General features: G+C 41.5%; 2 protein-coding genes across 2 annotated transcripts; both read left to right on the forward strand.

Moving 5' to 3' along the window:
* Positions 1-304: 304 nt before the first annotated feature.
* Positions 305-4543, forward strand: LOC129782397 (uncharacterized). Its single transcript, XM_055789614.1, has one exon. The coding sequence runs from the start codon at positions 305-307 to the stop codon at positions 4541-4543; it is 4239 nt and encodes a 1412-aa protein (XP_055645589.1).
* A 17908-nt stretch (positions 4544-22451) lies between these two features.
* LOC129782412 (uncharacterized) lies at positions 22452-27809 on the forward strand. Its single transcript, XM_055789615.1, has one exon. The coding sequence runs from the start codon at positions 22452-22454 to the stop codon at positions 27807-27809; it is 5358 nt and encodes a 1785-aa protein (XP_055645590.1).
* The last annotated feature ends 49 nt before the right edge of the window (positions 27810-27858 follow it).

Consider the following 27858-nt stretch of genomic DNA (forward strand, 5'->3'; position numbering starts at 1 on the left):
GAGCATCCGGTATCCGCACGATATCAAGAAGATTAACAGAGATAAACCCCGTTGCCCGAACTTCTAACGAAATTGGAAAAATTCGTTAATGCTGCCACCCACATTACCCGTGTATAACTGCCCATTGTCCAGTTATCTCAACCTGTTATTTCCCGTTAGTTGCTGATAGAATTAATCATACAAGGCCTCTTTGGAAGAGGTACAAGGTGAGTACCGTTCCAATAAGATCTACTCAATTTTTCGGTACTGCTGGGTCTTTTTCGACCATTTTAGCTGCCCATTTGTGTTCGGAGCTAACGTCAAGATGTCAAATCAGAACGAGAAAAGAATGAAAGCTAAGGAGCTGAAGCGAAAAAACATTCTTGACTCGATTACGCGTTTGGAGACATTTTTGCGGAATTTTGATCCTGATGAACATGGCCACGAAATTCCACTACGACTGGAGCGTATTGAGAAGTTGATGGAGTCTTTCGAAACAGTACAATCAGAGTACGAAGAGCTCGATGTTGATGAAAACTTTGCACTGGAAAATGCCGAAATAAGAGCCAAGGTCGAAGAAAAATATTTTCAAGTGAAAGCTGGTTTGCTACTGAAGCACTCCACCCAACAATTGCCTGTGGCATCAACCTCTACTCAAGCTATCCCCGCGCAACTACCATTTCCCAACCCACTGTCGAACGTTAAACTGCCGACGATCACGCTGCCTGAGTTCGATGGTGATTTTAATGGATGGCTGACCTTCCACGACACCTTCCTTTCCATGATTCACTCGTCAACGGAGATATCAAGTGTGCAGAAATTTCACTATCTTCGCGCTGCTCTAAAGGGAGAAGCAGCGAATTTCATTCATTCTATCACCATCACCGCTGCGAACTACTCTGTTGCGTGGGACACGCTTATCAAGCGTTATTCCAATAAGAGTCTACTACGAAAAAAGCACATACGAGCGATCCTGAAGTACCCAAAGATCCCAAATGATTCTGTGGAGGCGCTCCACCGCATTCTTGATGATTTTCAACGGCACACCAAGGTACTGCAGCAGTTAGGAGAACCTGTCGAACAATTTAGTTCCATTCTGATAGAGCTGCTGGTAGACAAATTAGATGACGCCTCCCACAGCGCATGGGAGGAATCAATTGCATCAGATGAAAATCCGACCTACGATAAAATGGTTGAGTTCCTGCAGAAAAGGACTCGAGTACTGGAGACGATTATGGTCAACCGGCCAAGCCCATCCCAATCCAGAACCGGAAACCACAATTCTGGAATCCAAAAGCAGAATGCCTCCCGTGTCAGTTCCAACGCTATGGCTGAAAGTGTTAACAAGGAATATCCGTTATGTCCCGCCTGTGAAAAACAAAGGCATTCGCTGATGGACTGCCTCTTATTCAACGAAATGAATATTCAAGATCGTTTGAGGGTCGTAAACGACAAAAAGCTATGTAGCAATTGCTTCCGTAGCGACCATTTTGCTCGTACTTGTCGCTCAAAGTTTGTGTGCAAGCAATGCACCAAGCGACACCACACGATGATACACCCCGGTTACATCGAAGTTCAATTGCATCCGGAACCTAAATCAGAGACAACCCCGAAAACAGAAATCGAGCCCCTACCTGGTCCCTCTCGCGTGGTATCTGCTATTGCCACCACCGAGACTCTGGCTGCCGACAATAGTGCTCACATAGCAGCATCCAGCGCAGCTGTAGAAGGAAACAAAATGAGTGTACTTCTTTCTACCGTGGTTCTAATAATCGTAGATGCATATGGACAAGAGCACTTGGCTCGAGCCCTGCTGGACACAGGGTCGCAGCCGAACGCAATCAGTGAACGGTTGTGTCATCAATTGCATCTTACCCGCACAACAGTCAACGTCCCCATAACGGGTGTAGACGGTACCCTCACGAACGCTAAATATCAGGTGACAACTGAGCTCCGATCCAGAGTGAATGATTTCAAGCAGCAAATGAATTTTCTCGTCCTGCGAAAAGTTACCAGTGATACCCCAGCAGTTTCATATTCTACTACCCAATGGAAAATTCCGGAATCAGTTTTGTTAGCCGATCCTGAGTTTAACATTTCCCGAAGAATCGACCTCATAATTGGCGCAGGTCATTTTTACACTCTTTTGCGTGATGGACGAATCTATTTGACCCATAATCTTCCTATGCTGGTAAAAACCGTCTTTGGCTGGATCGTAACTGGTCAAATGGAGCACGGCGATTCAAGAGAAACAGCAACTTGTCATGTGGCTCAAATCTCGTCGATCGAAGATCTGTTAGAACGTTTTTGGAAACTTGAAGAGGTAAGCGGAACGAACTATTCTGTAGATGAGCAGAATTGTGAGAACTTTTATCGTGAAACCGTTTCTCGGGAAAAGTCTGGTAGATACATCGTACGAATGCCCAGACATCCTCAATTCAAACAAATGTTTGGAATCTCAAAATTGACAGCTCTTCAACGATTCCGTTGGTTAGAACGAATGCTAGAGAAAAAGCCAGATCTCAAACCGCAGTATCATGATTTCATCAAGGAATATATAGCTCTTAAGCACATGAAGGAAGTACCTAATGAAGATGTAGATCGCCCAGATGCTTGCTATCTTCCCCACCATCCAGTCGTAAAAGAGGACAGTTCGACGACAAAAGTTCGTGTCGTATTTGACGGCTCAACGAAAATGAGTTCCGGACATTCTCTCAACGAAGCCCTCCTTGTCGGACCAGTCGTTCAAGACGAATTGCTCACTATTGTTCTGCGTTTCCGACAGTTTCCAATTGCGCTAGTGGGGGACATTGAAAAAATGTACCGCCAGGTTTTGCTACATCCAACCGATCGCCCACTCCAGAGAATATTCTGGAGATTCGACAGCACTGAACCCATCAAAGCTTACGAACTCTCCACCGTTACGTACGGTCTTGCTCCGTCGTCGTTCTTGGCGACCCGAACTCTGCAGCAATTGGCAGAAGATGAAGGTGCACATTTTCCCGAGGCCAGCCGAGTAGTGAGAAAAGACGTGTACGTGGACGATTTAATTTCCGGCGAAAGCACTGTGGAACGAGCTATTCAACTGCAAAATGATTTGATGAAACTACTGAAGCGAGGTGGATTTCGTTTGCGAAAATGGGTTAGCAATTCCCTCGAAGTGTTATCAGAAATTCCTGAAGAACTCCAAGGCACCCGATCTCCCATGAAGTTCGATCCCGAGGAAACAGTTAAAACTCTCGGCATCTGCTGGGAACCAGAGACCGACAAACTGCGTTTTAATATTGCCGTCAACGTAATAAATCCGGTACCAACTAAACGGGAAGTGTTGTCAACGATTGCCCAGCTGTACGATCCACTTGGGCTCGTGTCCCCCGTCATCGTTCAAGCAAAGATCCTAATGCAACAACTCTGGCTTCTGTCCTTAGAATGGGATGATGAAATTACTCCAGATCTTCACCGTAAGTGGAAAATATTCTGCCAACAACTTCCCACTCTTTCAAAATTTCGGATTGATCGAAATGCATTCATTCGGAATTATCAAGTCGCCGAATACCACACATTTGCAGACGCATCAAAAGCTGCATATGGAGCATGTATTTACATCCGATCCGAAGACGCCCATGGCAACGTCAAAGTGAGTTTGCTGGCTTCCAAATCGAAGGTAGCCCCATTGAAACCAATCAGTATTCCCCGGCTCGAGTTGTGCGCAGCTCTCCTCGCTACCCGTTTGTTTGAAAAAGTAGTTGCTGCTCTGGATCAGATTTCCTCTAGGAAGTACTTCTGGTCAGACTCAACAGTGGTCCTGCAGTGGATGAAGGCGCCACCGCGGACCTGGAAAACTTTTGTTGCCAACCGTATTTCCGAAATACAAGCGACAACCCATGGATTCCCTTGGCTGCACGTTGCAGGGATCGAAAATCCCGCTGATTTGTTGTCCCGCGGTTTCCCTGCTGACGAACTAGTCACCTGTGACAAATGGCTTCACGGACCAAGCTGGCTACACGGACCCAAGGAAGTGTGGCCCACCCAAAATCTCCCGCGCACCGAGCTCCCAGTGGAAGAATTGGAACAACGTACTGCAGCTGTGCTGACTCTCCAAACTTCTGCTCCCCACGAATTATTCCTGCGATTCTCATCATACAATATGTTGCTGAATGTGGTGGGATGGGCATTCCGATTCATCCAAAATACACGCTCAAAGAATATGATTAGGTCACTCCCCAAACCAGATATCCGCCATCTACCGATGAATCGACTAAACTACTACCAACGGATTCAAGCCCACAGCCAACAGTTTTGGCACCGATGGAGGTCAGAGTACCTAAAGGAACTGCAGATACAATACAAAACAAACCCGAAACTATGCAGCCTCGAAGTTGGGAGTGTTGTAATTCTGAAGGACGACAGTCTTCCACCGACGCGCTGGCCCCTCGCGCGTATCCTAGAAGTCCATCCCGGACCTGATGGCATCGTCCGCGTGGTGACTATTCAAACTTCGGGAGGTGTACTGAAGCGATCTGTATCGAAGATTTGTCCTTTACCCAAAGCAGGAGAATTTTGAATTTGGACGTAGATTTAAGTTGTTATTGAAAATTGAATTTTCAAGGTGGCCGGTTAATGTTAGATATGAAGTAGAATTTTCCAGAAATGTAGAAATCTAGTAACCTAGCAGTTTAACAATCTAGCCATCTAGTAATCTTGCGATTTGTGCACCCTAGCAACCCAATGTTTTTCGCTCCTATAGCAACGTTTTTTCACCCAGTTTGTTACTTTGTATCGAACCTTCAAGAATGGAAGACGTATTAAAGGGACTGAAGTTTTGTTAAAAACTCCGTGAGTTTTTTTTGAATATCCCGAAATAGTTCAACGAATCGTTCGTTGTTCAACGCTACTGCTGTAATAGAGGTGTTCCCCGAGTGTCCCCCGAGTGTCCCCCGAGTGTTCCCCGAGTGTTCCCCGTCGAAACCATCTGCGGTCCATCTAGCGATCGAGATTGGAGTCTCCCATTTGCACGAAGAAATCCCAGCGATTAACCCGTTGTAGAAATCCCGCCCCATTAGTGTTCAACCCCATCAAATGTATTTTTGAATTCCCAGAGGAACTGGCAGATCATTTTCCAGCAATGATTAGATTTTTCCGGAACTTTCTCGATGCTGAATGGCATCCAAATGGAAAGAATTCTGCGCGTGTATGTGTCGATCCTTCGCCGTTCACCTCCTCCAGCACGTTAGGCAACGATGTTGTCTTGTCGATGTCCTCACGAAAAATGAATGTGTCTCACCACCAGAATATCGCTTAAGTATGCTTTTTGTGTGTGATTGAATCGAGAGAAGGTGTGGTTTACGATGGCAATTTGGAAGGCAAACTAGACGGGAATGAACTCTCTGAGCTCGGAACTTTCGGCGACTGAGCAATAATCGATTGCGGGCGCATACAATATTGGATACGGAAATATCCTACTGATGGGGAAGAATAATCTTCTGAGGCTATCCTGTTGATTGCGATTGATTGAAAAATCACACAACCAACTGTACTTGGTCACAGTGTTACACGGATAGAAAACATTCAAATAAACTCTTTCACATGAATGTATTTTTGAATTCCCAGAGGAACTGGCAGATTATTTTCCAGCAATGATTAGATCTTTCCGGAACTTTCTCGATGCTGAATGGCATCCAAACGGAAAGAATTCTGCGCGTGTATGTGTCGATCCTTCGCCGTCCACCTCCTCCAGCACGTTAGGCAACGATGTTGTCTTGTCGATGTCCTCACGAAAAATGAATGTGTCTCACCACCAGAATATCGCTTAAGTATGCTTTTTGTGTGTGATTGAATCGAGAGAAGGTGTGGTTTACGATGGCAATTTGGAAGGCAAACTAGACGGGAATGAACTCTCTGAGCTCGGAACTTTCGGCGACTGAGCAATAATCGATTGCGGGCGCATACAATATTGGATACGGAAATATCCTACTAATAGGGAAGAATAATCTTCTGAAGCTATCCTGTTAATTGCGATTGTTTGAAAAATCACACAACCAAATGTATTTGGTCACAGTGTTACATGGATAGAAAACGTTCAAATAAACTCTTTCACATGAATGTATTTTTAAATTCCCTGAGGCAGATTATTTTCAGTAACGATTAGATATTTCCACATTTTCCTCGATTTCGGAAGCCCACCAGTGGTTAATACTAATTCGATAACCATCTGTTAATAGCACTTGATTGAAACATATTTGGTCACAGTGTTACATGGATAGAAAACATTCAAATACACTTTTTCACATGAATGTATTTTTAAATTCCAAGAGGAACTGGCAGATCATTTTCCAGCAATGATTAGATCTTTCCGGAACTTTCTCGATGCTGAATGGCATCCAAACGGAAAGAATTCTGCGAGTGTATGTGTCGATCCTTCGCCGTCCACCTCCTCCAGCACGTTAGGCAACGATGGTGTCTTGTCGATGTCCTCACGAAAAATGAATGTGTCTCACCACCAGAATATCGCTTAAGTATGCTTTTTGTGTGTGATTGAATCGAGAGAAGGTGTGGTTTACGATGGCAATTTGGAAGGCAAACTAGACGGGAATGAACTCTCTGAGCTCGGAACTTTCGGCGACTGAGCAATAATCGATTGCGGGCGCATACAATATTGGATACGGAAATATCCTACTAATAGGGAAGAATAATCTTCTGAAGCTATCCTGTTAATTGCGATTGTTTGAAAAATCACACAACCAAATGTATTTGGTCACAGTGTTACATGGATAGAAAACGTTCAAATAAACTCTTTCACATGAATGTATTTTTAAATTCCCTGAGGCAGATTATTTTCAGTAACGATTAGATATTTCCACATTTTCCTCGATTTCGGAAGCCCACCAGTGGTTAATACTAATTCGATAACCATCTGTTAATAGCACTTGATTGAAACATATTTGGTCACAGTGTTACATGGATAGAAAACATTCAAATACACTTTTTCACATGAATGTATTTTTAAATTCCAAGAGGAACTGGCAGATCATTTTCCAGCAATGATTAGATCTTTCCGGAACTTTCTCGATGCTGAATGGCATCCAAACGGAAAGAATTCTGCGAGTGTATGTGTCGATCCTTCGCCGTCCACCTCCTCCAGCACGTTAGGCAACGATGGTGTCTTGTCGATGTCCTCACGAAAAATGAATGTGTCTCACCACCAGAATATCGCTTAAGTATGCTTTTTGTGTGGGATTGAATCGAGAGAAGGTGTGGTTTACGATGGCAATTTGGATGGCAAACTAGAGGGTAATGAACTCTCTGAGCTCGGAACTTTCGGCGACTGAGCAATAATCGATTGCGGGCGCATACAATATTGGATACGGAAATATCCTACTGATGGGGAAGAATAATCTTCTGAAGCTATCCTGTTAATTGCGATTGATTGAAAAATCACACAACCAAATGTATTTGGTCACAGTGTTACATGGATAGAAAACGTTCAAATAAACTCTTTCACATGAATGTATTTTTAAATTCCCAGAGGAACTGGCAGATTATTTTCAGTAACGATTAGATATTTCCACATTTTCCTCGATTTCGGAAGCCCACCAGTGGTTAATACTAATTCGATAACCACCTGTTAATAGTACTTGATTGAAAAATATTTGGTCACAGTGTTACATGGATAGAAAACATTCAAATAAACTCTTTCACATGAATGTATTTTTAAATTCCCAGAGGAACTGGCAGATTATTTTCCAGAAAAGATTAGATCTTTCCGGAACTTTCTCAATGCTGAATGGCATCCAAACGGAAAGAATTCCGCGCGTGTATGTGTGTGTAGCGATGTCTTCCCGGGGAACCGTTTGTGGCATCACTCTCCTCCTGATGGATTCCCTTCTGGCCTAGGGTGCACAAACAGGCTCTTGGTGACACCGTTCATCCGCGCTTTCATGATAAACGAAGAGCTTCACCACAACAGCGACAACATGCTCCAATCGCTGTTCAATTAGAACTGAGTGGATTTCCGAGTGGCGCTCGCTTATATACCGATTGGTGATTTCAATAGCCTGTTTTGAAAGCAATTTTGAGACTATTGAAACAAGTTTTTGGATCAAAAAGTCACAAGTATAGAACGCGTAGACATTTTATCTTTCGAATGAAGTGTTTATCATACCATTTCGTTCAGTTGTTTAGGAGCTATTAACGCTCAAAATCTCGGTCTCCGGCGTAACGCTTTCGTTTTCGAAACTTTGATTTTACACCCCGGTATAGAAATGAAAGACGTAGTCCTACGTCACAAAAATCACTGATGGCCATCAGCTCAACGAGCAGGGAAGATGACAAATTTTGTACATTTTTCCCATTTGCCATAACTTCCCCCTTCTGAACTGCTCTGGTCATCTCTCGTTATCACAATAACGATTTCAGATATTATCTCCGTTGAGTGGGTGGAAACCGGTGAAAAACACGTCCTATCTGATACGTTAGCCAGATTTTTCTCTTGCTGCTCCCGGACGAGCTTGCACTGTTTGCTTAGGTTGGATGTGAGTTTCTTGTTTGGCGAGATATTTTATCTGGTGTCCGAGAATAGTCGATAATTGAGTTCTTGGGGACCCTTCTGATTGCGGTTCGCTTTTTGCAATGTGGCAGTAAGAAATTGTTTGTGTTTTCGAGATTAAAAATTGATAATGGCAACCAAAGGAAAATGTAGCTTCCTGTAATGAGTTTTACTTTCGTACAGCCTTATGTCGTGCAGTTGATTCAAAAATAATGATATGGGAGTCACTGTATTTGCTGAGTCGGGTGTGGAAACAAATATGGTACCATTTTATAGATCCAGGCTAGTTTATAGAAAATAATCAAAGGCTAATTTATAAGAAGATATTTTTTAGTGGGGGTTTAATAACACATCCATTTCGTTTTTGTTTCAGTATTGTTTTATATTCCATCATATCTTCGGCACAGCACCTGTGTGGGCTGGCTCTATCCCAAAGCCCAGAGCGATTAGATTAACAATTGAAATAGAACACAGAAATTTGGTCAAAAACTGTGCGGAGTAGCTTTTATTGACGAGGAATGTCATTCTATCTATTATTCGAAATATAATATCACTGTTGCGATAATTATAAATACACTAACGATTAACCGTACTTTAAAGTTACGAGCAGCTTTCAACCGGATTTGGCATCCTGTTGTTTAAATGGCTTAAGAGGGTATTCTAGTGTAGAGGCAAAAAAAATTGGATGTAAAACAAATAAAACAAAGCATATTTTTACTATCCATTATGTCATTATTTGTTCATCTATCTTTTAACAATAAAACAAGAAATGAACGGAGAAAAAATATTCGCAACTACAATAGTTTCAAACTGGTGAAGTGAGGTAGCTAAAAAAAAATTGTAGTGTGTTGTATCTAGGACACGACCGCAGTTTTCAACGTCGAACTACGGAATTGTATTATTCAATCCTCTTGTTTATCACTTCGGGTATTATTTTAGAATGCATCGAATTTTTTTTTAAATATCTTTTTATCTATTTCAATTTTCATTACTTCAGTAAACTCGAAAGAGTCGAGTAGAGTCGAAAGATATCAGCACTCCTCGTTTATTTGGTTCAATTCGTATCAGATTTTCTCCTTCCCATTCAGATATCGATCACAAACTATGGACCCTTTTGAACCCCACAACATGCAACAATAAGGTTACCCTGCTGGAATTTGAAAGCATACTTTCATGAAATATACGGTTATCTAAATAAATGCATTGTATATCTATATTCCAAAATTCTGGATACTCTTCCAAATCCGCACTAGCACAAAAATTCTCGAATGCTGCTCTTCTTTGTCGTAGCACACCTTGATACAGAGGGCTTCCTCTCCTTGTATAGAGCTGTGTCTATGTGTGTGAAATCAGCATTAGGCATGTGTGATATTTGCTAGTTGTATTATGCTAGCTCACTCGCAGAAAAAGATACCGTTCGTGCCGAAAGATCGTAACCCAACAAACTTGCCCCAGTGCCGCCTAAAAGAGGATTTCTTTGGCTCACTCAGTGCCCTAGTGTATAAAAACAATTGGAGGGCCAAGGACACGAAGCAACTGACTACAAGAATCCGGAATTGTATCCGGAATATGGACGTAAGTGCCGTACAACGTTCTTGTGAGAGCATCACGACAAAGTTGCGTTGAACAGCAGACCACGGCCCTTACTCAAACATTCACTGACATTTTTTTGAAGAAAATACATTATGTTATCAATAAAGAATACTGAAATGGATGGAAAAAAAATTTTAAAAAATTTTATATGTGATTGAAAAAATTCTCATTTTTTATTTAACACCCGTTATTCTATGCTTGGTTTCCGCCTCTAGCCCTGAGAGGAGCCCTTGTGGAAAGAAACTCTATTCCATACTCCTCCTTCACCCGACAAGAAAACAATCCTCTCCCGCTCGACGCTCTGCGGCAACCTAGTTGCTTCGATGACCACCAAGCGAGAAGTGGTGTGACTTCAAGGTAAGGTATTGTATTATAGAGACTTTAAACTTTTTCAGTTTATTCGTCTCTAGCCTTGAGAAAGGCCCTTTGAAAACTCTACTCTACTCCAGCGCTACCACCTCCACCCTCTTGCCTTGAGAAAGGAACTCGATCCCTCGCCGTCCAGCTCGTCCAGCAACGATGTTGTCCATTCGGTGTCCACGCAAGATGATCGTGGCTTCAAATCATGGATGGCTTATTTAAACCAAATATGTTGAAAACGGACAGAAACGAATGTATCAGTTACTCGTTATTGACAGCTCTGTTCGGGAATGCACACAAATCGGCAGAACAAATGTATGGAAAAAATGAAAAGTTTTCATTATTTTAAACTGTTTAGGCATTAGTAGATTGTACTGTATAGTATATCAAACAAATCTTAGAGAATTTCCATTGGTGTGCAAGGTATCAGAATTTGTTCGCTTTGAAAATATTTATTAACGTTAACCTTATTTCACAAAAACGTGACCTGTTTTCTGATTTGGTACCCTTCCTGAAAGACGCAGTTCTACGTCAAAAAGTTGTGCCATGGCGTACACGATCCCAGCCCTTCTGGTTATTTGAAACAAAAGTATCGAATAGATTCTGAATCAGTAAACATATCGCTATCGTATGAACCTCTTACAAGTCGGAAACATCTTTTTTGACAAAATGGCGGCCGCTTAAAAAACAAGATTCGGTTTAAAACGTTTTTTCTTACGTTTCCCGATTTTTTGAAAATAGTGAAATTTAAAAATATAATTTTTTAGAGGTTCATGCGATAGAGAGATACATGCAGATTGTATTCAATTTCGACATAAGTCGGTTCAGTAGAACTTGAGATATCGTGAAAAAACTACTTTCGAGGAAAACGTGCATCGTGCATCGTGAATTAATCCTGTGCACTCATTTCGAGAATCCGGAGTTGTCACATCGGGACATCGGTAAGATGCTGGGAATCGTCCAATCCACGGTCAGCAGAGTACTAAAACGATACTTCGAGAACCTAACCATCGGCAAAAATGGATGCTCCGTCAGTGAAAAAGATCACAAGCGCGTAGTTAAGCAGTTTAGACGTGATTCGAGAAGTTCGGTCCGGGATGTCGCCAATAAGCTGAATTTGTCAAGTTCATTCGTCCATCGAACCAAGCAGCCATTCCTACACGCACGCAACGAAATCTGTAATCTAAAATACAACGTAGGGTGTGCGACAACAGAGTGCCTACAGAAGCGCTTACTACCACTATTGAAGCAGCACGAGGGCCCGACCATCTTCTGGCCGGATCTCGCTTCGTGCCACTATTCAAAGGACGTGTTGGAGTGGTACGAAGCCAACGGGGTCACCAATGTGCCCAAAGGAAATGAACACGCCCAACGCGCCGGAGCTTCGCTCAATAGAGAAATATTGGGCGATTATGAAGCAGGCCCTCCGGAAGAACCCAAAAGTTGTCAAATCGGAGGCGGACTTCAAGAGAAAATGGATTTCTGTTCAAAAAAAAACTACAACCTGACGTTGTACAGAACCTTATGGACGGGGTAAAGAGGAAGGTGCGAGCATACGGGCTTGGGCTCGAAGTATGAATAAAAAGAAAATGCCAAAAGTTGTTTAATAGTTTTTATTTTACTGTTTAAAATTTTCAAAACAATCGGTCTATTGGGCGAATTTCTACAGCGTTTTTTCCGTGATGCAATTTGATGTGACACACCATTTAAAACATTTATTCCGTGTAACGGAGAATCATGTTATTTGCAAGTGGTTGAAAAATCTTAAACGAGAATTATGTCTGAAAATAATCTGATATTATAATGTTGAGTTTTGTTAGAAATACTAGGAATTTTATAATAAAAATTAAATTCAACGGAGACGAATAGAAGATCAGTCAATGAACAGTTCTGCGATTGGACCCATGAACTTGCTCATAGTAAGAAAACGTGAATTTTAGAAGGTATTGATAACAAAAAAAAAATTTTTGGCGGGACGAAGTTTGCCGGGTCAGCTAGTAGAACATAAAAATCCGAATCAATATTCACTCGAGTTTGAATTTGGAAAACTGACAAATATGTTGTGTGACTCCAACGGGAGATGATGATTTTCATTTTGCTATGGTTTAGTCGTCTATCCTACAATTGTCGATTAATAGTTTCATTCGATAAAGGGACCGGGAAATGGATCTTGACCAAGCCAACTTTCATTCCAACTCGGCTGGAAAATCTCATTCATGACCATCATCGCTAAAATTCAATAAAACATTCTCGTTTAAAGTGAATACAGTTCTACTGAGTCGAATATTTTCCCTACATTTTTCAATTGTTTTCAATTGCTTTTAATTTGCCACATTGTTCGGTAATGGTGATGAAATAAAATCACCTCTGTCATGATTATAAAGATGTTACAACAAACACATGTTGAACGTCCCAAACCATATTTTTTGTTCAACTAAAATATACCACTAGAACACCAAACAATTGAGGGTTGGAGAAAAACCTCAGCATAGAGTGAAACCAACCAAATGTTCTTTGCACTCTGCTCGACACAACACGTATCCTTTCCCAGAAATGCACTTTTCCCACAGTTTCCTGATTCCAAATGAACCTGTCCATTGAGGTGAAACCTCGTATCCTGTTGGTTGTCAAAACTATTTTATTGCTGTTCGAAGTAAAAGCAATTTACCCTGGAGCATTTTGTTCTTCCACGGAGCAGGACACAGAAAAGAGCATGAGCACGGACGAACCAAAATCTTGGCTAATCCTTTTTTTGTTTTTGTTTGATTAGGAAACACTCAATGGTGAGCAGGCTTTTTAGTCTTTTTCGTCCTGCAGCAGGTGTTTCCCTACCCATCCTTTACGCTTCTCTCAGAATTGCACAATGTTTGGATTCGGAGCGCTGTGGAGAGCTTTGCCATGCCTTTTACAGTTTTATTTGCTTATCTCATCTGGTCAATCTTGACGGCTGTTCAGAAACGCCTTTCTAAACTGTTTCCGAGTCAAGTTTCCGGTCTTTTCGTCTACAATGGTACCACGTTCCTGCCTCCGAAACATTAGTTTTTCGTGCCTGCCCCGGCTGAGTGTACACCGCCGTGAATTGAATTGGGTTGGGAAAATGTTTGTTTCATGGATAACACCACTTTATTCCTGTGATGTGACGTTGACAAAACGAGACTAAAGGAGTTTAGGGGCTGACGGCTTTTGTGCTACATCTTTACGGATTATCACTAACGGTGCATTGCGAGCAAGCTGTATTAGGTTTATGCATGAGCAGTCGAAGGGGAGCAGACTATTGAGATAACAGCAGGAGATAAGAAATGACTGTCAGAATCAGCGCTTTGAAACATTAGTATGAGCCGTTAGATTGATTTGATAGTAGTTTGCTGGTTTAACCATTCCAGCCTCTCTAGAAGAGTTCCATTAGATTTCACTGGATGGGAAAAAGCTTCCTGTACCATATTACAATACTTATACAAACCAAGAAGGGCTCACTTCCGAGGCGCCATCAGTTTCGAGAACAAAATTTTAATTTTTGTGACCTCATTAACCGCCAACCAGGCACAATTTAGCATCAATTCGCGAGTACAGATTGTGCTAATTTACAAGTGAAGGTCAGACGAGAAACGATTCGTTTTCCTTCCTTCCATTAGATTTAATCAAAAACGCCAGATAACTAACACTGGTTCGCCAGTGCTATCAGGTCACTCGTTTTTACCCGTGGTTAAAACGCAAATTTAATGGGGAAACCTTCCAATGGAAGCCATGTTGAATATTCTTAACATGAAAGAATCACAGGAAAAAGGAGCGGTTTCTCTCGACGAAACTCGAGAATCGAGGGGAAAATTGAGGTTGAATCTTATTCTACGCCAATATCTAACAAAGGTTGAGCTAAAGAAAACTCGGAAAGCATATGCACGTAATGAAAACCTCATGAACGCAGCAAATTTCTGCAATTTAATATTTTTTCGGCCCCTACCACCGTGGCTGCTATGAATGAAGTGTATACTTTTCCCTTCTATTGCGGTATTAAGTCATCGGAGGAAACGGTGTTCTGTTGAGAAGTTGCTGCCGGGAAAATGAAGGTTCCGTGGAAAATAATGCATTAAAGTAGCTTTTCCTTATCAAGAATTGTGAATAATACAGAGAAGAAAAAAAAAATCAGGCCAGATAAAATCAGTTGTTCAAGCAAGTTACGCAAATATGTTTAGAGTACAGATTTGGTCTCGGTTCTCAGCCCTATTTACTATATTATTTTTTCCATGTCCGGAACGCGAAGAAAATAAGCGCAACGTAAATAACCGCAGAGAAAAAAGTGCGATGGGAAATAAAGCGCACGTGTATAAAAACCTCTTGGGTATAAATGCGCACACCGAAAATGTACATTTTTATAATTAACTAGCTGACCCGGCAAACTTCGTCCCGATCAAAATTTATTTCTTGATATCAATATCTTCAAACAATCACGTTTTCTTACTAAGCACACGTTCATGGGTCCAAACGCAGAACTGTTCATTGATTGATCTTCTAATCGACCCATTGAAATTACCTTTTACTATAAAATTCCTAGTACCTTTGCCAAAACTCGTTATTAGAATATCAGATTATTTTCAGACACAATTTCTGTTCATGATGTTTTAAACCACTTGCAAATAACAAATTCCTCCGTTACATGAATGTTTGAATGTTTTTTACAGAAAATATGAGAATGAAGACAGACCTAATCCGGACAATTCCTGCCTAGAGTTTTGCTCTTATCAAAATATTCGGCGATCCATTTTTGTTTTAATAGATAGAAAAAGATATAAGAGTACGTTTTATCACATTGAAATCCATTTGCACTTTCAAACAAAGATCAATTTCGTTAGCGCAAACATCAAATGGACTTGTCGCTATATAATTGTAGAGCACATGGGAATTGAATTTTCCGAATTATTACATTTATTTTCAGAGATTTCCGAAAATTTTCAATTGACATGTTTGGTTGAAATATGTGTAATATTTCTATGGGACCCGCTCTCCATTCCAGAGGAGGGAGGGGTGTTATGCCATCACAGAAACATTTCTCGTACCCGAAAACCCTCACAAGTTTATGTTTCATTTGTATGGCAGCCCCTTTCCCTTGAAGAGGGGGTAGGTATATGGAAACAGTGTTGCCACACGCACAGATTTATCTGGAATGGTACAGATTTTTTCGTTATTCTTGGTACAGATTCTGTGCGGTACAGAGCACAGATTTTCGTCAAAAAGTACAGATTGGTACATATTTATTCCATTTGTGACATTTATTACATTTGAACAAAGCAACGTTGATGTACAGGATGACTTTTGCACTGCAGTATCGCTTGGTGCTGCTGATCATAAAAGCATTTACATTGCAATGATTGATCAGTTTCATAAGGAGGGAATTCCTTACTAGGATCGTCTGAAAGGATTTTACAATGGGAATGTACAAAATGTGTAGATTATATTCTGTAGTCCAAAGATAAAATTACTCCTAAAGATAAAATTACTCTGAAATCACAATTTCAGAAAACGAGCATGTGCAGGATTGCTGGACAAAAAATTGGAAAGAATTGACGGTTTACTCGCCATTTCGGCTCTTCGATGCCTTGTTTCTAACGTTCTCAAAATGCTTCACTCCTCGGCAACTGTCGAGCAATTTTTTTTTCTGAATATAATCAGAACAAAAATAAGCTTTGAAATCAGCTCACCAACGATACGCTATTTTGAGATCAAAGGATTTGGTCATACAGCTCGAATTTTTTTTTTAAATTACGGTATGCAATCTAGAATTGAAAAAAAACTATGTATCATAAAACACATGAATGACTTTCAAATGTAAATGTAGTAATTCTAGTAAATAAATGAGTAGTTTTAAAATATTTAAAAATTGTTTTCTATCTACAACGAATATTTTCGATGGGAAAGCTGCCATACAAATGAAAAACAAATTTCTGCATAACTCGAAAACTAATCAAGCAAATGGAGCCATGCGAAGGTTTTAGGAGATACGAAACGTTTCTATGGTGAATAGACACTCCTCCTCTCTCTCTGAGGGGAGGGGGGGACTGCCATACAAATAAAGCATACATTTCTGCATAACTAACCAAGCGAACGGAACCAAATTTGGCATGTGGAGGTTTTAGGGGGAAATAAACATTTCTAAGGTGGTTCAACACCCCTCCCATCTTTCTAAGGGGGCTCCCATACAAATGAAACACCAATTCTTGCATAACTCGAGAACTAATCAAGCAAATCGAGCCAAATTTGGCATTTGAAGGTTAAGGGGGAACAAAACGTTTCTATGGTGAGTTGACACTCTTCCTTCTCTCTAAGAAGGGGTTCCATACAAATGAAACACAAATTTCTGTATACACTAGAAATAATCAAGCAAATTGAGCTATATTTGCCATGTGGAGGTTATAGGGGGCACGAAACGTTTATATGGTGAATCGACACTCCTCTCCCCTCTGTAAGGGGGCTGCCATACAAATTAAACGCAAAATTCTATATAACTCGAAAATTAATCAAGCAAATGGAACCAAATTTGGCATGTTGAGGTTTTTGGGTACGAGAAATTTCTCTATGATGTTTCCCTCCTCCTGTGAAATGGAAAGGGGGTCGGAAGTGGAAATAGATTTTAATGTGATAAATCGCACTCGTATATCTTCTTCTATCTATATAAATAAAAATGGATCACCGAATGTGTTGATAAGAGCAAAACTGCGATTTAGAGCTGTCTTCATTCTATCACATTTCATGTATCAAACATTCATTTCATGTAACGGAGAAACATGTTATTTGCAAGTGATTGAAAAATCTTGAACGAGAATTGTGTCTTACAATAATCTGATATTATAATGACGAGTTTAGGTAGAAGTACTAGGAATTTTATAGTAAAAGATAATTCTAAAGGGTAGATTAGAAGATCAATCTATTAACAGTTCTGCGATTGGGGCCATGAACGTGCGCTTAGTCAGGAAACGTGAATGTGATAATGATAAATAATTTTTGGGTGGGACGAAGTTTGCCGGGCCAGCTAGTTGATTATAAATAGTTAAGTTAAAAAAGAATCTGCTCGAATATCGAATTCAGGTAAGAGAAGAGTGGTAATGCTGCACTCCCAATGTAGCGTGTAGAGATGTAACATATCTAAAAACGACCTCATAGTAATAGTTTGAGAAAAGCAGAAAAAAAATATTTCTGGAATCGAACGAAAAAAAACGACACAACTTTGTCCGAGTTAAGCTTCATCGAAGACATATTTCTACCCCAAACCCTCTTCTACAAATGACGAATAAAGTGCTCCATGTCAGCACACCCTACGCATCAATTTTGCGCCCGCCAATGGGTGAAAAAGGATCCCGAGCAGCGAAATGAGGGACGGCTGTTTTCCGCGCCCAAGTTAAATGGAAAGCGGACAACCCAGGAAGAGGGATAACGGAAATAATCACTAAATTTTCGACGAAAATTCCATCCAGCCTCCGTCTCGGTAATCCTCTTGTGAAATGTACCTTCTGGATCCCGATCGATGCGGCTTCCGTTTGACTTTGGCGAACTTCTGGCGGGAGTGTGAAGGCAAAAATCACCACCACTCGGAATGTGACTAAAATAAACTGTTTACGCTGTAAGTGTGTCGTTATTTATTTCCCATTTTCTCACCCTAGCAAATTGAGTCAAACCTTTCTGGCGGGAGGCTGGATTCCGTTCGCCTTCCGCAAGTGTTTGCCAGCTGCTTGCTTGCTTGTGATCACATTCTAAGAATTGATTTAATTTTTCATGCTAGATTAGTTTCCAGATATTACATTTTCCATAATCAGAGGTAAAATTTTTACTTTGCCTCGTTTAACTTCACTGCCGTTCGCTACAGTTGGAAGGCGTCAATAAATTTCCCGGTTTTTGCTACGGAAAAGAGTTGAACCCTATTGGGTGGATGCGACTTTTGAATCTCCCCACCCCCCAGGAGTGCTACTGGCGGTATAATCGCTGAGTGGTATATTAATTTGTGAGCTGTACTTCTTGCGATGACAGTTTAATTTCTTCTCGAACGTTGGGCGATTGGAAATGCACCCTCCGGGGAGAAAACTAATCATTTATGCCGAAGGGTTTCATTGAGAATTCTGCACGAAATGGAAACCTAAATCTTATTAATGTTTCAGCAGATTTTACACGATGGATAAATTTAAAATTAGAAAGGTCATTTAGATTTTTTTAACTTCATTTGCCTTTTTTTTCGTTTCGAACGAAGGCCATTAGTGCGGATTAAACGGTTGGAGGTTCAGCATGTCCTTCTGACTAGCGTTAGTTGGGAATTTCTGCGCAAACACTCTGCGAAACCGCAACTCAACTGTTTATCCCGATATCGATACCGATTGGTATTTATATTTTCATTCCACTACATATAGCGGAACGCTGCCGGTTGATGCGGCACAAATGGCATAAAAAAGTTGCACATTCCAATAAATATTGATGAGTGATAAAACCAGTAACAATATGAATGCATCCAGCGATAACCTATTCCACAATATTGCCCCAAGTGCGCCATATGCTGGAAATGGTTCAGTTCTTTCCCCTTGCTGCGCGTCATGAATTCATGAACAGAGTGGGCTTTGGCAGTAGCAAGTGCAAAGTTATTTCAAAATAAGGTGCGAAATGCGAAATTGGGTGATGTTAGGTTTTGGATCGTTATACTTTACTTGAGGCTGGGCACATGTTCGCTTTCCGCATTTTTTGAAATATCAATTACAGTATTTATTCTTCAGGATATTATAGGAGAATGTTTAATCCTCCTATACTCGCGCACTGGTCTCACAGCTCGGGAGGACCGCTCGGTTTGGTTACGACATTAGTTGTCCAGTTCATTGACCGATCAAAAATAGTGGGGATTAAATTCGTTTGTACTGTTCGATCTGTATTTTGGTAAAGCAGAAAGCTTGTTTTGATCTGTTCTTGTTTTTTAATGAACTTCAACGCAAAGGTAATTAGTCTCTGAGGATAACTCCACAGAGTTTTATACTGCCCATCGGCTATCAGTTAGTCTTCGTTATTTCGTTGATTCTTCGTATCTCTCTCAGAACCTAAGCTAGTGGAAAACATAACATTCCAGTCCGTTTTTTATGACTAAATCTAACAGTAGTATATAAGTTCTTCTTATTGGTGATGTGGTCTTTCTTGGTACGCACAAATCACTGATAATTGTTGATCGGTTCCTAGAGCCTATAATAAAGTTGCATGAACCGTGTAGGAGAGAAGGTCCTATGAAATGGAAAGTTGGCCGAAGATAATAAATTACTCTACTGTTGTATCATAACCAACAATCGCTTCACTTACAATCACTTGTTTGTTGGCAGCGCATGTGGAGTTCGGTCGTTGGTTGCACATGATTATCCCTAAGGTCTCGACAAGTGCATGGTTCAAGGGATTGAACGTAGGTCGTGATTTCATTCGCGTGATATCTCGGCTTATGTCCAATCACCACAACCTAAACGGGCATCACTATCGCATTGGGCTCACAGCAAACAATCTTTGTGATTGTGGCGATGGCTACCACGACATCGAGCATATTGTCTGGTCGTGTATCCGGTTCCATGCTGCTCGCTCTCAGCTTTCCAGAGCATTGAGGGCACAAGGCAGACAATCGGATATCCCCGTCCGGGATATCTTAGGTAGCCGTGATCCTGATCTTCTGCTTCATCTATACCTGTTCCTCAGAAACGCCGATGTGAACGTTTAATGATGCTCCTTCCTACCCGATCTATAAACTTTTACTTAGGGCATCCGCACCAATGCGTTGTTACAGACATTTTGACAACCCTAACCACTAACTTCACAGAACGCCAGTGTCGGTATTAATCAATGTGCAAAAACACTATACGATCGAGTATTCGAAATTTTTTTGGAGATCTGCACCGAACGAAAAGTGATGGTAAATCCAGAACTACGTGCCCCTACTGGCATAAAAGCTCGATGGCACCAAATCAACAGAGTCGTCGCAAATTTTGCTGGATGTGTTGCCCAAATCATGAATCGTGGCCAAAGTGGAGATGCTATCAAGCAAGCCATTGCATTGTTTGCAACAACGGAAAAAAACCTTTTACATTAATGCATTGTTACATCATTCTCCAAAGCGCTCCAAAATGGCAACAATATCACACCGTAAAAGTTTGTATATCTAAATAATGAAAATATATTTATGTATGCATGTATTCATGAATTGATGAAAATTTTCTTCTATCAGATATCAAGTAATCGGAAAACATGCGTTGCAGAGAATGTTAATTTGGCCCTAGACGATATATACGAAGCAGATTCTGGCCCTTCGCATTCCAATCGTCCGATTGGCCAGAAAGCATCCAAAGCTCGGAAGTTGAACCAAGAGGTTGGTTCTAACACAGCAACTGAAATGGCTCAAGCTGGCAAAATGTTAGCGTATGTTGCAAATGAACGTCTTACCTTCAGCGAGCAAAAGGCAGTAGCTTTGACCAGGATGGCAAATCATACCATAATGTCCATGAACCTAGAAGGTTTGAGTACGACTGCGAAGAAGTATTACTTGCTAGAGCAAAAGCCCATCTTAAACGAAACCAGAGAATTTGCCAAACAGGAATTGGAATCAGAATCGATGTCTTTAGGCGATGATGTTTTTGACTTCCAATAAATAATAATGATTTTTTTTTTAATATTTATTAATAATTTTATTTAATACTAAATAATTTTATGAAACTATTCTTCGTCTCTTTTCATATTCCAAAGATGCTCAATTAGGTCGTTTTGCAGCTCATGGGGAAGCCTAGTATCATGTACTTTTTTGTATCGATTCAGGAACGCTGCAAAAGTATCGTCAGGTCTCGATACTTCATAGACACTGTCTTTCGATTCATCGGAGGGCACAGCATCTTCACGTTCATCTTCAATGATCATGTTGTGGAGTTGTGGATATATGTTCGCATAACACTATTCAAATAGTCTTTACTCTACTCCACTCCTACTGGGTTTGATTGAGCGAGAGATAAAAAGTATACTGTTTAGTTTTGAGAACCAACATGTGATCCACAAATAGTTGGAGTAGATCCGTCTCTTTCGGTCGCATGATAATGATCGCGCTAACGCAGTCATAGATTTAGGGATTATCGGAGAATTTTTGTGATCTCTTCTCTCGTAATATAGTTGTGTTGAATTCTGCCGGTCGTCACACAAGTCAGTCGAAGAAAGTATCTGTTCGAGTTTAGTCATCCAGTTTAAATGAACACGGAATAAATTGGTCGTGAATTTTACGGAAGTTTTTAAAGTTCAAAGGAGTTGAAGTTTAATTTCTAAAATTCGTCCGAATCCGAGTATAGCGGCAGAAACATTGGTCCTTCGAACCGGATCTCCGGATTATAGATAACGGATCGTATATTCGGACGAATTATCTGTGGACAATAAGTCGTATAGAACGCTATTGTGTTCTATTGATCGGACAACAAAACTAATTGTTCGCGGACATTGTGAAAAGTGAATTTTTCCATACAAATTCGGTGAAATTAAAAGTTGATTAAAAGGAGAAATTTAGCCACTATTGCTGGAGTGAACAGCGAATGCTGCTGCTGGGGATCATTTGGAGCAAATACCTGGAGGAGGAATTAGCTATTCGAGAGTTTGGAAGGCAGATGAAATTGCATAAAAGAATACTCAGAGAAGTACTGCATGAAGAAAGGGAGGTGGTTTGTTGCATGTGACCGACCGTGGTGTTGAAATAAAATGAAAATAAATAAATAAATGCATGCGAGTTTTATTTCTGGCAAGTAGCAGAGGTTGTATTATTGTATTCCATTCTTCAAAAAATCGTTGAATTGTTGAATATTTTCCGCTGTTTATTCATACCATTGCTCGTCATTGTCTATCGGAAGTGTCGCGTGAGGTCGCGTGGGTGGAACGTTTGGGTTGATCTGTCAATTTATTATTGAAAAGTGATTAATTTCACTTTTCCGGTGCAGTGCAGTGAGAAGTGAAAATGAGTGCCAACTTGAGGTCATTACTGAAGAAGGAGCGTCAATTGAGGGATAGTGTGAATCTAATCAGATTATTCTTGGAAAACTACAGCTCAGAAAGAGATAATCGACAAATCAGTGTGCGACTTCAGAAGCTGGAGGAAGTAGGAAAGGATTTTCTAGAGACCCGAGCAAAAATCGAGATGCTGTTGGAGGATGAGTCAACGAAGTGCGGTGAAGAAGAGACTGCAGAAGCTGAACGCGAGAAGGAGAACTTCAGAGTGTTACAGGAGTTTGACGATGAGTTTTGCAACCTCAAGGCAGAACTGCTTGAGTTACAGATGAGAAAACGGCAAACATTTTCAAACGATGATGACTGTCCTCAAACAAGGCAATCAGGTGGATCCTTTTCCAAGGTCAAGCTTCCTGAAATAAATCTACCGGTGTTTAGTGGAAAGATCCGTGAGTGGGTAACATTCAGGGACACGTTTCGCAGTCTCATACACAACAACACGCAGTTAACACCAATGGATCGGTTCACATATCTTCGTTCTTCACTCTCTGGAGATGCCCTTCAGAAAATAAGCTCCATTGAGCAGACAGCAGCTAACTATGAAGTAGCATGGGAGGCATTGGAGAAAATCTATGAGAATAAGAAACTTATAGTCAAGGCGCATTTGGATTCTTTATTCTCGTTGGATGTATTGAAACGGGAAAGCTATGAGGGATTAAACCACCTCATTAGCGAGTTTGAAAGAAATATACAGATGCTAGAAAAAATAGGTCAGAAAACCGCAGAATGGAGCACCATTTTGGCATACATGGTAGGCTCAAGACTGGACACAGTCACGTTACGTCACTGGGAAACACATCATAATTCTAAGGATGCCCCGTCATACAACAATCTACTTGAGTTTCTGCGTAATCACTGTGCAGTATTACAGGCTGTAGCGTCATCAAAACCTAGTAATCCAGATTTCCGTCAACCGAAACTATCAGTGTGTCACACCACGTATGGAAAAGGTGTTCGATGTCCATTCTGTAACGATTCTTGGCATTCTGCTTTTAAATGTGCTAAATTCCAAAAAATGAAAATTTCTGAGCGAATCGAAGCAGTAGCGAAATACAAACTGTGCCGTAATTGCCTTCACCCGGGACATTTCTCAAGGACCTGCGAGAAAGGATTGTGCCACCACTGCCAGCAGCGCCACCATTCCATGTTACACGTAGGACAGGTAAGATCCCCAGTTCCCTCACCGCAAGTAAGACCCGCGACAATAGACCAACATTTTCGACAACCAAAATTCACACGCTCGAATCAGATTCAACAAAATCAACCGTCGACCAACAATACACCTGTTACGTCTGCCACCTCGCATAGCACACCCACACAACCCACTACAGGTCTGGTCACTGTAAGTCAAACCTACACCACTTTACCCGTTACACCCACACACAACATTCTCTTATCAACGGCGATTGTTAAAGTGACAGATTCTTGCGGAAATTTCAAGTTAGCACGAGCACTACTGGACTCTGGATCCCAGCATTGCCTCATGACTTCCACATTTCTTGAAAGTTTGCGGTTCAAGAAAACTCCATCCTATCTAGTTGTCCAAGGTATAGGATCTAGTCGGTTCACGTCAACTACAGCAGTCAGTGCGGAAGTAGCAGCCAGAACGAAAACCATATCGCTATATTCTACGAACATGCACTTTTATGTGCTGCCAAGGCTAACTGTGTCGCTGCCAACTTCTAGCTTCAATCCATCGATCCTCAAACTTCCTGAGTCAACGCTATTAGCTGATCCGTTATTTTATGAATCCAGTCCAATTGATATCATTATCGGAGCAGAGTATTATTTTGAGCTGTTACGTGAGGGACAACAGAAGGCAACGTCAGAGGGACCTGCAATGCAGAACACGTTATTTGGATGGGTTCTTGCTGGCAAAATTCCTGAGAATACGTGCGGTCCATCAATGTCGATGGTCCATGTTAGTGTTTCAATGGACATCCAAGAGCAACTGACTAAATTCTGGGAATTGGAAACGTGTAGATCGAAAACCACTTACTCTCTCGAAGAGACAGCATGTGAGGAGTTCTTTGAAAAAACGACAGTACGAGATGAAACCGGGAGATTCATAGTGACGTTACCTAAGAAAAAAATGTTGATTAATCAGCTCGGAAATTCAAAAGATGTTGCAGCCAAACGTTTTATGAGACTGGAGAAAAGATTCTCGATGAATGCAGAACTCAAGAAACTGTATACAGAATTCATTCACGAATATTTAGCACTCGAACACATGAAACCTATCAGCGAGGATGAAAAGGAAGAGACAGGCTTCTACCTTCCACATCATGCCGTTTTGAAACCGCATAGTACCACAACAAAGTTACGTGTTGTTTTCGATGCCTCCTGTAAAACTAGTACAGGAGTATCGTTGAATGATGCACTAATGGTCGGTCCAGTTGTCCAAGAGGATTTGTTGGACATCATTCTGCGTTTTCGGGTCCATAAATGTGCTATAGTCGCTGATATAGCGAAGATGTATCGCATGATAGGTATCCACACGGAAGATCAGCGACTACAGCGAATACTGTGGAGAGATTCACCGATAGAACCAATCCGTACGTTTGAATTAGCTACAGTTACGTATGGTACGGCTTCGGCTCCATATTTGGCAACGAAGTGCCTACAGAAATTGGCAGATGAGGGAGTAAATAAATATCCAACAGCGGCAAGGGTGTTAAAGCAAGACTTCTACATAGATGATTTGCTGACCGGAACGGACAACTTCGAAGATGGCGTAAAATTAGTGAAGGAATTGATAGAATTATTGGAATCAGGTGGATTCTCTTTGCGCAAATGGAATTCTAATTGCGAGGCGATCCTGAAAAGCGTACCTAGTCATCTACGTGACGATCGAACCATTTTAGATTTGGATTCAGCTCATTCATCAGTGAAAACGTTGGGCTTGATTTGGGAGCCCCGAACAGATACCTTCCGTTTCAGCACACCTGCATGGACTTCATCGACTATCACGAAGCGAACGATACTAGCTGATATCTCACGACTGTTTGACCCATTGGGGGTAGTTGGTCCGGTCATCATCCAAGCGAAGATATTCCTTCAGGAACTGTGGAAACAAGAATACGGCTGGGATGACAAACTGAGCGTCGATATTGAACAATATTGGATCGAATTTAGAAGAAATCTCGCAGCAATCGACGGAATATCGGTGCCTCGTTGGGTTGGAATCGGCAACCATGCGAACGTAGTGCAGTTTCATGGATTCTGCGACGCTTCGGAGAAAGCGTATGGAGCTTGTATTTTTGTGCGAACAGTTTATGGAGACGGACAAGTGAATGTGCAGCTATTAACGTCAAAATCCAGGGTGGCTCCTCTAGAGAATTTAAAAACAAATAAAAGAAAACAGTCGATTCCACGTCTTGAACTATCATCGGCGTTATTATTGTCGCATCTGTACGACAAAGTTATAACCAGTCTTCGAATCAAACCACAATCCTACTTTTGGACGGATTCTACGATAGTGAGATGCTGGCTTGCGTCGCCACCTTCAAGATGGAAGGAATTTGTTGCAAATCGAGTCTCCGAAATTCAGCATCTTACAAGAGACGGGATATGGCAGCATATAGCAGGAGTAGAAAATCCTGCCGACATAATCTCGAGAGGAATGATCCCGGCGCAACTCCATTATCAGACGCTGTGGTTCCGTGGTCCTTCCTGGCTAATATTCGATGAATCCCACTGGCCAAAGGGTGGTCAAATCCACGAAGAAGAACTAGATCAAACAATTATGGAGAAGAAAAGTGCTGTCATTGCTATTCTGCAATCAACCCCGCCGAGCGAAATATTCAGCTTGAAATCAGCGCTGCCGAATTTAATTCGTATCGTAGCAATCATCTATCGTTTCCGTTACAATGCTCAAAAGGTTAATCACGTCAGTCGACGAACAGGAGCAATTACGTATTACGAATATGAAGAAGCTTTACACAAGGTAGTTCGGCTCTCACAACAGGAGAGTTTTCCGCAGGAAATGGCAGACCTGTCAAATGGTCGTCAGTTGCAACCTTCCTCCCGAATCATTTCACTGAATCCAGTTTTAATGAATGGATTAATTTGTGTTGGCGGCCGGCTTAGTCATGCAAACATTACAAACAGCCGCAAGCATCCGTACGTGATAGATCATCCTCATCCATTGGCTGAGATAATACTTACACACTACCATCGCAAGCTGTGTCATGCGGGACAGCAAATATTAGTTTCGGCAGTAAGAGAGCGTTTCTGGCCCGTGAACGCACGGAATCTAGCACGGAAGGTGATTCACAATTGTGTGGCATGCTTTAGAGCAAAACCAAGAATACACGAACAACTAATGGCGGACCTTCCACCAGAAAGAGTGACCCCATGCTCACCGTTCCAAAGAGTTGGGGTAGACTATTGTGGCCCGTTTTATGTGGCTTATCCAAATCGTCGAAGTCGTCCTGTGAAGAGCTTCGTAGCAGTGTATGTATGCCTGGTCGTGAAGGCAGTACACCTTGAGCTTGTGGCGGATTTAACCACACAGGCCTTTCTGGCGTCTCTAAGAAGATTTGTATCGCGACGTGGAAGACCTAGTCTAATAATGTGCGATAATGCCACCAATTTTGTGGGTGCGAAGCGGGAACTGCAAGAGCTCCGTAAATTATTCAATGACCAGCAGTTCCAGGAAACAGTAATGAAGGATGCCGTAGAAAAGGAGATAGAATTCAAATTCATCCCAGCACGTTCCCCAAATTTTGGTGGACTGTGGGAATCAACTGTGAAATCCTTCAAAACTTTATTTAAACGCACGATAGGAACACATATTTTGAAGTACGACGAAATGGTGACGATATTAGCACAAATTGAAGGAATCCTCAATTCGCGTCCGCTCACCCCTTTGAGCAATGATCCAGATGATTTTGAGGCCCTGACCCCTGGGCACTTCCTGATACACAGACCTCTAACCGCAATATCAGAACCAGGATTACAAGGTATTATGGAGAATCGTTTGTCCGCATGGCAAAAAGTTCAGCGTTATGTTCAAAGCATGTGGATAAAATGGTCAGAACAGTACTTGTCCAACCTCCACAATCGTACTAAATGGACAAGGCAGAAGGACAACATTGCAGTTGGAACAATGGTGGTCCTAAAGGAGGACAACACTCCTCCATTAAAGTGGCATCTAGGACGAGTGACTGAAATTCACGCTGGACCGGATGGTAACGTACGCGTTGTAACAGTGCGAACAAAGTACGGCAGTTTTCGTAGGGCAATCTCGAAAATTTGCATATTGCCTATTCGGGATAATACAGTTTCGGGCGATGGGGAGAACTAGGGCTCCCCCAAGGGCGGAGGTCGAGGTCGGCCTCCGCATTTCAGTTAAG

This window comes from Toxorhynchites rutilus, chromosome 1, assembly GCF_029784135.1.
Source record: "Toxorhynchites rutilus septentrionalis strain SRP chromosome 1, ASM2978413v1, whole genome shotgun sequence".
Classification (NCBI taxonomy): Eukaryota; Metazoa; Arthropoda; class Insecta; order Diptera; family Culicidae; genus Toxorhynchites; species Toxorhynchites rutilus.